General features: G+C 40.7%; 1 protein-coding gene across 1 annotated transcript in view; it reads left to right on the top strand.

The window, feature by feature from the left end:
* UBE2E1 (ubiquitin conjugating enzyme E2 E1) overlaps positions 1–18526 on the top strand; it is a 66477-nt gene that overhangs the window by 34839 nt on the left and 13112 nt on the right. Inside the window, exon 4 of the mRNA XM_054991419.1 lies at positions 17742–17874. Within this exon, the coding sequence (XP_054847394.1) occupies positions 17742–17874 (133 nt within the window). The remainder of the gene's footprint in view (positions 1–17741; positions 17875–18526) is intronic.

Here is an 18526-nt window from a genome sequence, read left to right as displayed (position 1 = left end):
AGTTCACTAGGTGACCTTGGGCCAGTCCTGCTTTCTCACATGGTCTTTGTGAGGATAAAATGGAGGAGAGGGGGATGATGTAAGCTGCTTTGGGTCCTCGGGGCAGGGGTAGGGGAAATATGGGGAATGAATAGATAAATATTTACTCAGATATAAGCTCTGCTTAGTTCAACAAAAACCTTCCAGTACTCAAATATTATAATAAAGGTCAACTGATCAAACCTGTACAAAATAACTAATTTGCATTAATTACACTGGGATTTATAATTGTATGGAGGCTTTGTTGCAGAATATGGCACATTGTCCAAACAGGCTGTGAAATATTGTTCCCTTCTAGGATGGAGCATTGTTTTAGTGATGCTAAAGTGATCTTATCTTTTGATGGCCTGGCAATATGAAGATAAGTTAATTATCAGCAACATGTGAGGACCCAGTTTCATGAGCAACAACATTATTTTTAGGCTATGAAGATAACCAAATTCATTGCCATATTTTATATGGTTCAGTTTAAAACTGTGTTTGAAGCCACTATCGAATTTCAGTCCCAATCATATTGCAGAGGAATTTCATTACTGGGGAACCATCCTTAAAACCAAATGTAGTATTAGTTTAACTTAGCCTCAATTTGACTAATAGTCTACCTAAATTAACATTGAAACAGAGAGTCTACTTTGTAAAACCTGTACACTATCCAGGCTTCTGGGAGAAATGTGCCCATGTAGACCTCTTCAATTAGATAATTTTAATTTTTCATTATGATATAAGCCTATGACAACCCCCTTCATTCTCCCACTGTGAGGCAGATTTCCCTGCCAAAATTCAGTTTTTCTGCTTTGACTGAGCAGCCCCAAGTAGCGTGTTAATAGTTGAGGTTTTGGAAGTGTCTTTGTCCCATCCTGACAGGCAGATATAATTTTGGCTTTTTAACCCAGTCCAGGAACTTGATGGAGAAAAACACCCGAACTATGAGGTTTGTGGGTTTTCATGAACCAGGAACCACAAACTGGCACGGAACTGGGCCCAGTTACGAACCATGGGGTTTAAATGCCCCTTTCCCAGCTGCTTAGCAGCAGCAGGGAAAGGAGCATTTGACAGTTTAAAGAGCCCTTTCCTGCCTTGCAAGCGGCAGGGCCTTTCAAACTATCAGCTGGCAGGCAGCAGGGGACCCCCCCCCTGCTGCCTGCCAGCTGATAGTTTAAAGGGCCCTGCTGCTTACAAGGCAGGGCCCTTTAAACTGCCCAAACCCCAGCCAGAAAATGTACAGTAATTTAGCACATCTTCATGGGAAAAACCAGCTGCAACATTTCTCAACATTCCTTTTGGCATGTTAACAGGATAATGGCATGTTAACAGGATAAAATTGGTGTAATACTTTTTACACTGGTGTAATCGGTGTAAGACTGAATGAATGGCAAAAGACAGATTTTTCAGTAGAGGCCTAAAAAATCTCCCCTTCTATCTTTTTAAATTTTGTAACATTCAACCTGACAAAGAATTCTGGTGAGCTCGAAAGCTTGTGTTATATTTTGTGTCATTTTGGTTGTTCCTAATAAAAGTTATTACATAGATATTGTTCTTGGTTTTGGATTTTGCGTAAACCAATATGGCTGGCTGTACAACTTTTTCTATGTTAACAGAATATCCAGGAGAGGATTGTTGGTTGATCTTGGAGATCAAAGCAAAAGGCTGGGAAAAAGGCAGCTACCGGTACTCTGAAGCAAAAAATATCCTGTAATCTGTACACTGAACAGTAAAGGCATTACTGGGGCTGATTTTATTAAATGTGAATTCAATAGATATAATGTGACCCAACAGAAAACGCTCTTGATCTGCCACAAACCAAGGCAGTCCAACCATTAGCTCTCTTTTTTCTTGAACACAGATGCCATAAAATCTGACTGAGGGGAACCTGTATTAGATCGATGCTGTACTACAAACACATGCCAAATATCCACAGTAATGTCCAAAAACAGGAAACAAAATGCCAGAATCCTGTCTTGGGCTTTCACTTAGCCTCTACAGTCAGCCTTAAAAAAAATGCACTCCCTTTTAAATTACTTAATAAGATAAGCATATGTTGAGCTACTTTCTAGTAGCAGTGAAGATTCCTTCTGAAACAGCTTGCTGTTTCACCAAGCTTGTATTAGTCATGAGAAAGAGAAGTGCTGTGACAAACTTGCCTAACAAGTTGTGTAATTGAATGTTAAATCAGCAAAGTGTTGACACCAATAAAGATTACACTCACCCAAAATAAAACCAGTACAGACGTCTACTTTTCTGCAGGATGTTAACATGCAATTTACATATTTTATATAAATCCTGGGACATCACAAGCTTGGCATTTAACCCTGTGATGGACTGCACTTGAAATCACATTTCCTAAGTGCAGCAATCAGAGATCTGGGAGGGAAAGAGTTAACTCTTGCTTGGAATGGATGGCTTCAGTGACAGCCTGCTCCCTCCTTTCTGATTGGTAAGTTAGAACCCAGCTGAAGGACTGACAGTTGATTTCTGACAAGATTGTTCAGAGAGTTTGTGAGTGAGTCTGATAGGGAAGGTCAGACAGATTTCCCAGTGAGGTATGAGGAAACTTTTGCCTTAATTGTAACATCACTGACCTGAAGAAGAATTCTATTCAAGAATTCTTAGTATAAGTTTCAGCAGAAGTGGAAACCTGCTTGACACAGACACCATAGAATGGGGAGTGTGTTTTGGCAAGAGTGACTGAATAGTTGGTTAGACTCTCTTTCAAGCCAAAAGAAGAAGGGTTATATCTTCTTAAGAGAAGATTAATTCCTGCCCAGTTTCTAAAAGGGGTTTGGCTCTGAGGAGGACTCTGGGTCTGTTATGAAGGGAAAACCATTTTAAACTAACGGCAGGAAACTTGAGCTGTCATAGGAAACTCTGTTAAGAAACACTGTTGCTGTAACTAAAGTATTAAGTAAAACACCTCTTGCTGCTAAGAACCAAGAATACAAGAAACTAAGCTTCAAGGAAACTATTGTGCCTGTTACTCAAAGTGTGTTCTGTTCTACCAACAAAATTTTACCTCAGCACTTCCATTACCTGACTACACATTCAAACCCTGCCGGTTAAATAAAATTATTTCCTTTTGAATGTCATACAGTCTCTAGTGCCATTTTCAGCAAAAGGAAGAGGGATCCTGCTTTTTTTTTGGTGGTTCGTGCCCACCTCTAGTTAGAGGAACAGCATGGCTGGATACATGCCAGCATCATGTGATCAATTGTTGATCTTTTATTTGGATCAACTGTGTAGTTAAAGGAGCAACTTTCCAACCTGTGGAAGAGTTCTGTGATGTCTGAAAGCTTTTGCTTTTATCCGAGCATTTAGTACAATAAAAGACATTCTGGGAACCATATTAGGTTCTTTTAAAACCACCCCTATCAATATTAATACATACTGGAAGCTCTACTTCTGTTTTAGGTACTTGAGATGCTCCCTAATTTGTTAAAGTCCCAAATTACAGGTCATAGTGAAGAGGGTAGAAGGTTTGTGGGAAGAGGGTTTGTTTGTTCGGGTTTTTCGGTTGTGCAAGGACAGAGGTGGGAGGTGCTGAAAGGAGCACCCCATTGATCTTTACTCCTTTGCACTTGCTCCCTTGTCACACTTTGTACTGGTATTCCTTCAGTACAGGAAAGGTTGGCTGCTGCTGCTGCTTGTGACTCATTGCCAGCATATTTGCTTGAGAATAAGCATTTTCTGTTCTTATAGATGTGTGGGTTATTCTTCCCCACGTCAATGGAAAATTAAGATGTATTGAACTGTACTCAGAATGTATGTTGCTGCCATCTTCCAGAAGACTTCTTTGTGTGAATTAGTTAGTTGGACTGTGTGATAGGTCTTGTTAATGACATGTAAACTGTCATTGACAGGTGCCTGAATTAACACCATGCCAGCATGAATAGAGCAGTTCTTCTGGGCCTCTGCAGAATTTTTATCTGCACAGCTTGAAGTTTCATTGCACCTATCAGCTTGTTTTGCCAGATAGGTTATAGTCTTTGTGTGTATGTGTTTTTTTAAAAATTCAGATGATGTGTGGTATTCCGAAAATGCAACATAACATTACAACAATGCTTGTTACATGCTTTAGGAAGAACGCTTAGCAACCATCTACTGAGCCTAAAGAAGTCATTTTGCAAATTAATTCGTAGTATGAGAATAATTTTTAAAAGATTCTTGTTTGTGCTTCCTACATTCTCAATATGGACTTCCTCCCATTCCGCTTCAGCAGACTTTTGGTTTATATTCATAGTACACAGTAATGTTTGCGGATCAGTTATTCAGCTTTCCCTACAGAACAGGCAGGAGAGTATGTCTAAGAAAAACGTAAAGAAAAAAGAGCTATGCAAAGAGATGATTAGTTTTTGTCAGAGTGAAAGCCAAAATAAAAATGTGACTTGTAAGCTTGTGTGTGTATGCAGACAACACTTCTATCTAGCATTAAACGCAGACATTAAATGCACAAACCCAATTTGTTGCCAAGTTTGTATATGTGCCTCAGCTGTTCCTTCCTTACTGCCTCTGTTCCTGCATGTACAAATGTCTGTTAGAAATTCATTGTAACCCCAGCCGGAAGGAAGAGACAGACACAGGCTTGGAATAAAGGGCCGTTTATTAAATGACCATAACGTAATGCACGGCAAGAGCTAACTAAGCGGTACAGGTCAAGCCCTGGGGTCATACCACTGACCACCGCCTTGCCTGTCTGGGCGAGCCCCCCTGCCCCGGGTATAGGCCATCTCATGAATGGCTGGAACCCGGCAGCCAGGCCTTGGATCCCCCCTCAAGCACCCTTTACGCCCCAGCCGTCAAGCATGAGGTTAGGCCTTGCTCCTGGGGATCCCCTCAGGCGCCTGCCCTCCTAGCAAGGAGCCGTCAAAAGCATCCCGCCGTCCTGGCAGACCCTGCACCCCACGCATGGGGAAAATGCCAGAGGGGCTCACCGGCCCGCACCCTATTCCCAAAATCTCCTGCCACCGCAAGGGTCAAGCCTCTGCTTAGACCCTCGCGCCCCCAATTGTACCTCATGAAGAGTAATGAGAATGCGGCTCTCCCAGCGCGGCAGAACGCCGCTTAAGCTTGGAGCCGTCCTTTGGAGCCCCGCCCAGTGGAAAGGAGACAGTCTCCCTTCCTGGGCATCCGGGGCTTTGCTGGGGGGGGGCGGAGCCTTGAGCCGTTACTGGCTGCTCCGCCCTTACCCAGCCTCAGTCTCTTCGATCACTCGGAGAGGCAGGAGGCTTTTTGCTCCAGGCTTCCCCGAGCATCGAAGGGTAGGCCCTCTGCAGCAACAGCTGCTCGTCAGGAGGGCCTTGGAGCAGCGAAAGCAGTCAGCTCTTGGAGGCTGTCATTCTCATTACTCTTCATGAGGTACAATTGGAGGTATGTAGGTTAACCAGAGTTCGTTTTCCAGCACAGCAAACCTAACAAACCTAAACTGGGTTCATGAACATTCCAGTTTAATGCCGGTTAAAAGTGACGTTTGAATGTAGTACTGATGTGTGTGAATAAACAACCAGCACTATTAAGTCCACAGGAGTATTGGGATCACATGCTATGATCCTCCGTATATTGACTCGAAAGAACCCCCTGACATGAATACCCTTGCTGCCAGCGGGGTTCTTGGGGGGTGGGGGAGGTGCAGAAAGGAGATGGGGGCTGAAAATATGCGAGCTGAACAAACAGGACAAATGTGCTCTTTTGCAGGTAAACAAGGTACAGCTTTGTAGGTTCAAATTAGATTTTTTTACACATCAATGGGACTGCTCTCAATTAAAATGTCAGAAGTAAGAGGCATTGTAGAGATGTCGGATTTATAGAGATCTCCTTAGAGTTTTTTTTTTTCAAAAAAGAAGGGTCACATATTTATGGCAAGAACATCTGGTTGCCTTAGACAAGGCAACAGTTCTTAGCCCTTACCGATGTCCCATTGTCCATAAAGCAGTCTCCTCCTGACTGCTTCCTCCTTGTTTCCCAATCTACAGTTTTAATTAAACTGAGTAATGCTCTTCAGTTAAAAACAAAATCCCTAAACTGCTCTTATGAAATTCCTTGGGCAAAACTCTGGACCAATTTAATGTTAATTTAATCTCTCTTTCAAGCATGTTTCCTCTTAGAGTGCCAGGTGTTAAAGTAGAAGAATCTGAGGATTTTTATCAATTGTCTAGACTTCAGCAATACACCATTCACTCTCCAATGTTTGTTAATCTTAATAGCTGAGAATGAGTTCAGACAGTATCCAGTTTATGCCACTGTGTAGGGAAGTGGCGGCTTGGTGGCTTTTGGTAGTCTTTGAAAAGTCCTCAGATTAGTACTTGCTCTTCTTTCCCAAGTGAAGAAGATTTTAACAGGTACTGAAGATTGTAACAGGTGCCAAAGAATGAAGTAGTAGTATAAAGAACATAAATAAGAGAAGGGTTTTTCCTCCTTCCTACAATGGAAAAAAAAATATTTCAGCTGATTTGCTTTCTCATTGTTAAAAAAACCTTTTTTCATTTGTTTGCCGACTTCAAAGATATTGGTAAACAGAGTGGTCTTTTAACAGTATGTTTTGGAAAAATTTTATCATTGAATATATTAAGCACTATTCTTTCCTTTTCTTTAATACAGTATAACTCATGGATACAGTTTTCATGGCAAAAGCCAGTTCCAATTGTATCAATTTTCTCCCGAGATAAGAGCAGTTACAGTTAAAGAATCTCTTGCTTGCTTTTCTTATCCTCTTAAAATTGTTTGGGAACCAAGACAACTCTGACTGATCTGCAAACAAAGAAAAAAACCCTATTAAGAGTTACATAAATGCTGCAAATGATGTACTTATTACAAGTACTATATTGCACAAATTACTAGGCAAGTCATTTTTCCTGTTCTATCGCCTGCTTGTGTAAGAGTTTCTGTTTTTGTTTTTTGCTAATTGCTTTTATTTGAAATGAATCACAGCAACACAATTAACTTCTGCAGTACGTTTTGTCTCTTTCATACATGTTTGCAGCACCTTAAGTGTCTTTGGCAAACAATATGGTTGTGCATCTCACAGTATGTATTTTTGCATATTGGCTACTGAATTGGCTATTTTTAGGGGCATTAAACTGCTAGCAGCCATTGGTGCCTAAGAACTAGATCTGGCAACTGGAACCAGGGTTACTTAAGTTAACTTAGACTTCCCAGTAACCGTCAGCCCCAGCACCTCTAATGAATTTGTTGCTTGAAAGAAAGAGAGGAGGAGGGAAAATGCAGATGCCACCAAGTAAAATAAGAATAAAGATTATAATTTGTGATACCTATTTCCAGTATTTGAGTTTCACAACAATACTGTAAAGCGTGAATGACAGAGAGAGAGAGAGAGAGAGAGAGAGAGAGAGACTGAAACACCTGCTTTTTGAAAATTGGGGCTTTCTGTGGTACAGCACTCTGAAAATAGTGCCTGTTTCATCAAAACCACGGCATTTGGAATATTATCAAATTGTGGGAAATAATTCAATTAGCGTCACAAAGGCAGATTTGCATGTTCATACAGATTTCAGAGGTTGTGGTGGCGTTGTATATTTTCTTTTGTCAAAAAAATTACGTTCTTTTGTAATGGAAAGAGAAAACAAACCACTGTTGGTACATATGAAAATACAACTTTCCAGAACTGAATAAAAAAGCCATTGCTGGGAAATTATGAGTGCCTTAGGGAACAGCACTGCTTTATTTTATTTTATTTTTATTTCAGAGCCAATGCTAAATGGATTAATTTCTCTTGAATCATTTTACTGGGGCCTGCTTCTAAATGGAAGTGATTATTGCTGGACTAAGTAGAGCCTCAGTACACTCTTGAGAATAATGCAGCATCCTTCTGTCCTCCCCGACAAAAGGGGTTGTATTTCTGAGCTTTTAAGGCTACAACTCTTTGCATACTTATACCGGATTAAGCCCTATTCAACAAAGTGGAATTTACATAGGTTTGCACAGTATGATTTGCGGTGAAATCCTAAGACCGTAGAACTAAGCCCCATTGAGTAGACCTGAGCAGGATTCTGAATAGACCCATTTAGGATTGCTTTCTTAGAAGTGGAATTTTGCAGCAAAACTGAGTTGGCCTTTTCACAGAGGTCATTACTGTTACTCTATCTGAACCTCAAAAATCATACCTAAAAAGAGGAGATTCTGAATTATACTCTAGTTGACTATATATAAGACAGTGCATGTGTCTGTATATAGTAATAGTATCTTCCCAAACCGTGCTCTCTGTGTCCCTGCCTGCTGAGGTAAGACAGGTGGCAGCTAGGAACATGGCATTTTCAGTGGTGGCATCTTTGCCTTTGGAATGCCCTCCCTCTCTCGAGGCTTGCCTGACAGCTACTTTAGTGTCCATTAACTGCCAGGCTTTCAACTGAGGGAGTCAGTTTTTTAAAAGCCATTTTTATGGTCTCATGCCTGAGGACTGTTTTGTTAATATTGTTTTAGGCTGCTGAGTGGTGGTTTACATTGCTTTTATGTCCCTGGGCTTGTTTTTATGGCTTGTTACATTATTGTTTTTATAATATTAGATTGTTTTTACGCTGTGAGCCACCTTGAACAGGTCTCTGGAAAGGTGGTATATGCATTCCTTAAGTGCTCAAATAGATTTGCATAATTTATTTTAATCTTTGCAACAACCTTATAAGAGAGCATATTAATGCTGCCCTATCTGGAAGTCTGAAGCCAATGTGCTGTAGTGGTTAGAATATCCAACCAGGGTTGAATCCACATGCCCTCGGAGCGTCCCGGCATTGCGCTAAATGTTCGCTAAACACCCGGAAGTATAGCGTCTTTCTAGCGCAATTCAGAAATCACACTAGAAAGACGCTATACTTCTGGGTGTTTAGCGAACCTTTAATGCGACACCGGGACGCTCCGAGGACATGTGGATTCAGCCCAGGATTGGAAGGTTTGGTTTCAAATCCCCATTCATCCATGTGAGCTGTATGACCTTGGGCCAGTCACACTTTTTCTCCCTAACCTACCTTAGAGGGTTGTTGTAAGGATAAATTGAGAACCATCTATGCTATTTTGAGCTCCTTGGGGGAACAATGGGATTGAAAATGTGAAAAATGCATGGTATGGTTTCAAATATTAGTTAGATACATGTTAACCATGATTAATGTCAGTGAAGTTGGAACATCTAACCATGGTTGAGGTAAAGGGAGAAATTTGGAGAGCAGAAGGAAGAAAGTGATCCTGTTGCCATGGTCCCTATTCTTCATCTTATGCTTAAGGACCAGAGAATGTGCTGCCCCTAAGGGTCAATGCAGAGACTTCCCATAAGGTTCATAGGTATGTTGAGATTTGAATTGGATTCTCTAGCTTGGAACTCTTTTTCATTTTAGTCTATTGTTGCTGCTCAAGCAGACATCTAGTTCAGTTGTTTTGAATCAGGGCCATATGGCTCTCTTATGAGGGTGATTTGAAAATCTTGGAGGGGCATTCAGAGCTGTGGGAGGCATTTGGGATATTAGGTAGCGCCTTGCCCATTATCCTCACTGACAGCCCACAGAGGAGTGTTGTTTATATGGCTCACCCAGATTCTAGATTTCTCATGCAGGCCTTTAAATAACGGCACACAGCGAAGAGGAATCGAGCCTAATATTCAAGAGTTGGCTGATGGCCAGGAGGCACAAAGGTTTCATTGAATATGCACGTAAAACATATGTATGATATACATATATCATAAATATATATGTGTAAATACAGTTTCTGTTTTATATCTTTTTGGCTGGAAGGACTGACATTTGATGAAGATGTGGCAGGCTTGGGGGCAAGTGGGTTTTTTTTTGTTATTTGTTTTATTTGTTTATTTATTATATGTTGCTTTTCTGTCATAGGCCTAAAATAGTGAATTAAGTAGTGAAGAACTACTGATAGAGTTGTTCAATAATATTCTTATTATATTTATATCACCTAACCTGAAAGGACTCTTAGATCAGAAACAACTCAAGATAAACTCTAGCATGTGACTAGTTGTGAAAGCACAGGCTTGAAGTAGGTTGAATTCAATGGGCTTAGAAGGATGTACTTCTGCTGAGGGTTGCATTAAGACACATTATAATACAGCAAGCCCATAAACTGTGGAACTGTATGGTGTAGTGGACCAAGCACAGAATGTTCGAATGTAGCAATGCATGTGATAGCAGCCTACACTAGAAGTAGATCTTACTTCCGTCCTTCCTGATGCAGTTGATTTAAAGACAATTGCTCTATCTGTTTTCCATGTAGTGGTCTTTAAGGAGATCTCTTTAAAGGCCAACAACAAACTTTTTTTTCCTATTTCTATTGACTGAAAAGTGACACTTGGAAGGATTATTCTTTTCTTCTTTTTCTGTGTTGTTTGTTCGTTAACAGCTTGGAACGCAGCAGTAATCTTGCTGTAACGTATATTCTTGATTGTAGAAAAGGTATTAAATGATTGACATTTATCTGCTGCTTCAAAACCTGTTTAAGGAGAGCCTTGGCCTGTTTTATAGATGGGATAATTATAATAGTAGATTCTATCTTGGCTGCTCTGATTCCTCGTTGATTCTTTTCAGATGCCACAGCCTAAGGTAGCTACAGCTTCCCATGACAAAATGAAAGTTAGTTGAGTAAGACCTGGGCTGAGCACCTGCTTCTCCCTTTTTTGGAGCCTGCATTTGGTCAGCAGCTTGAACCAAAAGAATTCTTGGCCCTTGGTTCTTAATCTGTGGCTTGCAGCCTGCAGGCCTGTGCACCAGAGGAACCAGTGCCAGCCTGAGATGTCCTTGTGATCACCTGCTTTCTGATGATTGTGGGAGCCTGTGAATTTTATTTATACATACATACATACATACATACATACATACATACATACCCCACCATTCCTCTTGTGTCAAGACAGCTTACAATAATACTTAAAACATTTCAAGTTAAAATCAAAATAAAACAATAAAACCCAAATTACGCACCACCACCCCCAACTCTCATACTAAATGCCTGCTGTCTAAAGCCCTTGAAGATCACTAACAAGGGGGCTTCTCTTTCCTCTTCAGGGAGCCCATTCACTGAGTGGGAGCTAGGCTGGAAAAAGCCTGGGCGCTGGTTGGTGCCAGGTGGGCCACTCTGTGTGGGAGAAAAGCCAGCAGGTGGTCGCCTGAAGATCATAACTGCTGCACAGGAACATGTTGGCAGGAGACAGTCCTTTAGATATGTTGCATATTTTTGTTTAAACTATATTTTGTGTGTGTGTGTTTATTTCATTTAGTAAGCCATTTTGTGTCCCCAGTGTTGGATGAAAGTGGGGTATATGGTATCTAAATAAACAAATATAATTTCTCATGTGTGAGAAAGGTTTTTTCTGTTTGAGAGGCTTCCGCAGTCCTGGAAAACATGTCTTTGAGAAGTTGCGCTATATGCAGCATAGCATAAAGAACTTTCTACTGTCATAAAATCAGCCTGGAGGAATTCGATGTTGAATGGGTAGATGGTTATCTTAAATGTTATGTCTCTGAATCTATTTCCACTTTTTTTTAAAAAAGCATAAAAATGGGCACCCCTCTCCTCCAGCCTTTGGCCCCCTCCCTCCTTGCTGCTTTAAGGCATTTCACCCCTGGCCAATTCATCAATTTAGTTAATCTTGACACTGAAGAACAGCATGGAGCTGTAGGTAATGAAAGCAGGCAAAACATTGCTCCGTTCTGTGTTTTGCTTGTCACATGATTGATCGGTATGCTACTCTTGGGCTGCCAGAGGAAAACCGCCTAGAGATCTTTTGTTATTGGTAGTGTTTTCCTTTATTTGTTTTTATTCTCCTGCTTGGATTTTCTCTGCTTAGCCTAAAAAATGAGACCAAGTGGGGGGAAAAACCTGAATGTTTAATTGCTATTTTCAAGCAACTTAAGTTTTAAAGTGAATGACCCAAGGCACTGCCTTGACTCGCCTTGGCTGGCCAGATTCCTTACTCATAGCTCCATTAGAAAGAAAACCTGTTGGTAGAAGTGGATCAGACAGAAAATATATAACCTCAAACACTTTTAGGAACTTAGCTGGTTGTAGCTTTTGGTTTGCCAGCACGAAACCTATTGTGGGAGAAGAGGAACTAGAGAAGGGGTCATGTGGACCTGTCTCTTCCTCCTTCCAGGTAACAGAATTCATGCCAGCTAAGAGTTCCTGATTTGGCTGGTCATAAAGGCAAAGACAGTGGGTGAGAATTTGCAGTTTGATTATGGTTGCCAATCTCCACGAGGGTCCTAGAGATTTCCCAGAATTACAACTAATCTCCAGACTAAAGTGATCAGTTTCCTAGAGGAAATGGCAGCTTTAGAGGGTGGACTCTATGGGCCAAGCTACAAGTGACGAATGACACTTGAACGGCAAGTGGACTGAGAGGAGCGCAAGTGAACAGGGAGAAATACACTTGCTGTTCAAGGGTCATTCGTCACTTGTAGTTTGGCCCTATGACATCACATCCCTGCTGGGGTCCCTCCCGTCCCTGAAACCCCACTCTCCCCAGGCTCCGCCCCCAAATCTCCAGGAATTTCCCAAACAAGATATGGGAACTCTAGGTTGAGGCCAAAGTTGTGGTCAGAGACTATGAGGCTTCTAATAGCCCACCTCCCTCAAACAAGGAATGTGCATAGATCTCTAGTTATTACTAGATCTCTAGTAATAACTGCAATGGAGGCTGATTAAGTTCCTGAAGGATAACTTTACACACATGCTCACAAAAGTAGCACTGAATTGCCACTTAGTCCAAAAAATGAGCAAGGTTACAATGAAGATAAGATATATTAAAACTATGTGGGGTGGTGAGAGAGGGAATGTAATATGTTATGTCCTTTTGTATACATCCAGTTGCTTCCGTGGAATAAGTGTCATGAAGTTTCTCACCCCAAATCCCACACTGTACAAAGAAAATCTGACAGTCCAGATAGTGAATGTTTCCTTTAAAAAAAACCCTTTTTGCTTGATTATTTTTACAGTTTACTGTGGATTAGCCAGGTACTTGACAGCTTTTAAGATTTATAATAGTATGGTACATTCAGCCTAACTTGACCAGAATGAAGTTGCATAAAATGTCTTTGTGTAATGATACAACGTAAGTCTGAAGAAGTTCCTATGGAAAATGTTATTGCAAAGAAATTTAAGCAGAGTTATCTGTAATATCTCACCTGTGATGTCCTTTTTGTATCTCCAAGTGCTATGCTAATGAGACCACTAGAAAGCTTATTACTTTTTCAAAAGTAATTTATTGAATACCTGTATTCTTTATTTCAGTCATGATAACACTGCATGGAATACATCTATTTCATTTTCTCTTTTATTCTTTTCCTGCATCAAATCTTTTTTAAATTTTGCAAATATAATGTGGGGAACTGAACGTAAAGGGAAAATGCGCTGTCATGTTTTGCCTGTTAAATTTTTGTATTTTATTTCTGCTGGTTAATGTGAGTTTTTAAATATTTGCTCTGTGACTTTAAATGCAGGCATCTGAAGTAAGGAGGGGGTCTGGATGGGTGAATGGAATGTGTTGTGATTGGATGTTAGCTGTAGGGGGCGTGAACTGCAGTTTTTGGTTAGGCTACTGAGAGGAAAGTGTTCATTCTGTCAAGTTCAATGAATCTGTGTAGAGTTCTGAGAAATTTGTTCTAAGTCAGGCAAACTGTGTGAGAGCCTGGGCCAATCTGTTTGTATCTCAGAGAGAGATTATTCGATCTAGGTCAGGCAAGATGTGTGGAAAAGCCTGATGGAATAAGAGAAGTGTTTATTCTGTTAGTGATCTGTTTGGAAAATTAGTCTTTGTGACTAGGACTATGAATATACCTTTAAGAAGATACAACTGTTTTTGAAACCACCAAGCTTATGAGCGTATTCTGAAACCAGTATGGTTATTAGTATACTGCAACAGTCACGCTTATGTACTTATAACTAAATTCTACTTTAGGTTAAGATCCCTTTTTTACCTCCCAATCACCTCCATGCACTAACTGTCCTGTCATACTGCCCTCTCTCTATAAGTATTCCTATAATACCACTTAAACTGAAGAGATCTGAGGCAGAAGCCTTTGATGGCGGTGAAAACCTTTAGGGAAACCCCCCACACACACACACACACTCCAAAATTCAGTAAATCTTTTTAAAAAATTAACATATCTGAGGAAAAAATTGGGAACTCTCTGAATTCAGAATTGATTCTCTAATTCCATTCAGGCGTTTCCAAAAAATTCAGCTATTGTTTGTATGGGAAAATTACTTTGGCAGATATCAGGTGAGCTAGAGGGTCATTTTTCAGCCAGACTTCACTAATGGGAAATCCTCGTGCTTGTGGTTGGGTACTGCTTGGTTCTGTTCTGTGGTGTTTCCCCACTTACTGAAGCCAGCATCTGGCTGCTGTGAATGACACTTGTTCTGTTGGGCTAAGTTGCAAGTGTTGCTTGCTTCATTTGGGTTTGGCTGGAATGGATGTAATTCTGTGATGTTGTGCTGGTCCCCTTCCTTCACTTTGGTTCTAGGGGGATTCCATTCTTGTGTTTAGGTTTGGTTCTATTGAGCTTTTCCAGGGATGAGCTCAGCTTGCCTTTGGGAATGTGCCTTGGCTATGGCAGCCTTGCCCCAGTGTGTTTCTGCAATGGGAGTCAGCTTTGACTTTTTTCTCATAGGAAACAATGGAGTAGCTGGGGGTGCTTTGTTCAGGGGCTTGTAGAATTGGTCCCCAGGGTCCACTCTTCATGGAACTTGGAAGGTCTTTAGAGAACAATCAGGAGTAGGTTCCCACCAATTTTGATTAAGTTTGATTAGAAAATGACCCCTCCAGCCCACGAGGTTGCTCCCAGAGTGATTTTCCTGTAGGAAACAATGGCCAAATTTTACCATTTTTTAAAAAAAATTGGTAAAACTTCAGGATACCTTTTTTTTTTATTTGGAATACCTGGATTTTACCAAATCAGCCAAAATTCAGTATTTTAATCCAAATTCTGAACTGAACTTCACACCCCTACTTGGTTGTGACCAGGTAAAAGTTTATGGTAATGTAAGAAGGAGCTATAATAAAAGTCCAGAAGCAAGATTAAAACAGAAAATCTTTATCTAGTTCCTAACCTTTTGATAAATATTGGCTACTACTACCACTGCCTCAATTATTTTCTAACATGTAACATCCTGAGACAAAGATAACCAATACTCATTTTTTACTGGTGCGGACCTGAGGATATCTAAATTTATGGCTGAGTAAAGCTTTTAACCCATATGTCCCTCTCTGCTGCCTTGCTGTTATAGATCTAGAATATTATTATAGATGTGGAATGTTAGTTTTTTAATAAATACAGTCGATGGTCTCATCTTTGGAAATGTACTTAACAAGCATGCATTGACAACTCTAATTTGGATAGAAGAGAGTATTGCATGTACTTCTGTCACAGTCATTGTTCAGTTGGCAGTCTTTTACTTATAAAATTAGAAGGAAAATACAATTGGTTCAGAGAAAACAGACCATTTTTAGGGACAATCATTCGTAAGTTAAGTGTCCCAGTTGGCAACTTTACCATTCACATTGCAGCAATAAATTGGTATTAACAAATTGCAAGTACTTGTTCCACACCATATTTCCATTGTAAAAGAATTACCTAACTGCAACTTGAGGTAATGATAGTATTTTAACAGGTTGGTAATCCCATTTAGAACAATTCCTTGGACGGGTGGCTAAGGGTGCTCAAGAGAGCTCTTTCTCAATAAGTTTGCACAGTTAGGATGGTATCTGTCAGGGGTGATCATGCAAATAAAGTAACGTTACAGCCCATTTCACCTCCAGTAGCTTGAGAGAGAGGCATTCAAATATATGGATTGGTATGGGATGCAGAGAAATAATTAGTTAGGAGACGGGGATTGTTATGAGCCTTTGGGGCAGATGGGAATAGAGACTCCTTAGAGTATTCCTGTTCCAAGCTTAATTTTCCTGTCTGAAGCTTTGATGGAGTGGGGGGCATCTCCTTTCTCAATGAAGGTATCTGACTTTCTTATACCGTTTTCCATATTTATATACAGCTCGAATTCATCCTCTGTTGTCCAGCACATTTTACATTTCCGCTGTTCAGATAATCTCCTGCTACTCATGTTCTGCCTAGCTATGATCATTAGATGGATGCTAACTTTTTTGGCAGGACTCCTGCATGCTGTTAATTGGCACATGGCAGGCTGAAATTTTGCAGGTGAAGCTTCATAATGCTAGAAACAGCTCCATCTGCTGAAATTTGGTGTCATATTCTTTAAAACCGTCCTTTTAAAAAAGATTCAGTTAGCAAACATGATTGTGAATATGCTTTGTGTACAGCTTGACGGAAACAGTTGCTTGCCATTGAGGTGAAGTGACCTTTTGGGCAATGTGGCAGCATTGCCCACTTCGAAGAGGTTTGGGATGTTTTGGCATTGAATTGACGCATCTTCCATTGGAGGAAATGTTTATTAGATTTTGTTTTCTTTTGCTGTCTTGAAGAAAAATGAGAAAGTGTGATTCTGTGAAGGGACAATATAAACATAAATGTAATTGTTCCCCACTCCACCACTTTAACCATTTGAACATTCATTTTATAATGATGCTATACATGGATAAAGTTCAAAGCAAAACAGTGCAGTAAAGCTATTACTTGTTACAGGATTGAGCAGCAACTAAGGGCCCATTCACACGTTCTTTTTATACATTTGTTCGGGGGGAGGGAGGGGGATTCCCTGATGGGAACTTAATTCCAAGGCACACATAGGTCCAACTCTAGTCAAGGCTACATCCTCCCCACCCCCATTCCCCATCATTTTCCCAACCTGAAACAGCTATTTGCCCATTAGTGAAAGGTACACATACTGATGGCTACAGGTATGTATCCCCAACTGGGCAAATAGCAACTCCCTAGATCAGGGGGAAAGTCACGGGAGGGAGGCTTAACCCCCTTCTCTCCATGCACCAGGTTCTGATCCAAATGGGGCCTGCACGTGCCTAGGAAGAAAGTTACCTGCAGGGAACTCCCAGCACACATCTAATCGAAAGATTAGAGTCTTTTTATTCTAATCTGTGAATTTGCCCTAAATTAACAGGCAGGCAAATTCTGTGCTGATCTAAACAATGAACTGAGGGTCACTTCTCTCATCCACACCCACACCCACTCTCACACATCTTTCTCTCCTGAGCTGAAAACCTCCGTGAGGCTACTAACCAGGCAGAGGAGATGGTAATTCTCTGGTTCCCACAGGTGTCTATCAACAACAGCTGTTCATCTTATTAGCCACTTTCATGCTGGCTGGGTAGGAAAGATGTGGGGGGAGTAATAGCATGAATCACATGTGTGTGGTTGCTTGGCAAGCGCAGAAGCATTTCCTAATGCTTCATGTTAATCTGGAAGAAATATAGGATGTTTAAGGGACTACCTAGCATCACCACGCACACATGATTTCTGCGGACTTCTACCATCCCTCTTTCCAGAAACCCTGCCAGATCTATTCAACATAAATTTGTCTGGAAGCTGAAATGGGTCTGCTATTTATGGGTCTGAAATTAATTATGCCTTAATTTTAAAATGGGTAAGAAGTGATCTGCAAACCCCACCCCCGCTCTTTCACACACACACACACCCCAGCATATCCCAAATGGCAGCCTTCTTAGGGCCACATTGTGCCCATTTCCCTGCCTTACAGCCTTAATTCTGTATGATGTGCTGTATGAAGTTTATCGCTACAATAATTTCTTCCTTCTCCCTTTTAATTCCCAGTGCTGGCCCCAAAGGTGATAACATCTATGAATGGAGATCAACTATTTTAGGACCTCCAGGTTCTGTTTATGAGGGTGGAGTTTTCTTCCTTGACATCACATTTACACCAGAATATCCATTCAAGCCTCCAAAGGTAAGAAATTTGCCCTGCAATTAATTTCTTTTTGCAAGTGTGTGTAACTATGTACAATTAATATTTTTTTTAAAAAAAGAAGACGAGTTCCTCTAGTGATCTAATGCTTTCTCTTTCTGTGAATGTAGTTACGATCGAGTGGGTGAATATTGTAAGCACAGCTTGGGCTTTCCATTATTGGCTTTGGAATCACTTGCTCTCACATCCAACAATGACACCCAGTGGATACCCAGTTCACTGAATCAGGGCTTCTATATTTTTGCAAGCAGTTGGTCCATGAACTCAAGAGTGATGTCAGATATGGAGATGGCTGCTTCATGGAAGTGGAGAGAGCCAGTGCTAATGTACAAAAAGAGAGTTTTAGTGCATATTGTGGTGGAGTGGATGTTCATTATAATACAGATTTGGGGGTTTGCTACCAAGGCATTAAACAACATTTTCTCTCCCTCCTACCTCATTTTTAATGGGAGAGGGCAAAACATACATCCTGACAAAGAGTTCAAGAGAACTCAAAAGCACTTGTGGTATTTTAGTGAATCCTGATAAAATGTATTGCACAACTCTTTGTGTTTGGAACTTATCTGCAGACCATAGCAGCTACTTACAACTTTTATGAGAAAACAAGTGTTTACATTTATGATAAATGGAGTGT

This window comes from Eublepharis macularius, chromosome 11 (assembly GCF_028583425.1).
Source record: "Eublepharis macularius isolate TG4126 chromosome 11, MPM_Emac_v1.0, whole genome shotgun sequence".
Taxonomy (NCBI): domain Eukaryota; kingdom Metazoa; phylum Chordata; class Lepidosauria; order Squamata; family Eublepharidae; genus Eublepharis; species Eublepharis macularius.
Note: the sequence above shows the minus strand (reverse complement) of the source record. Positions and strands in the feature narration are given on the sequence as shown.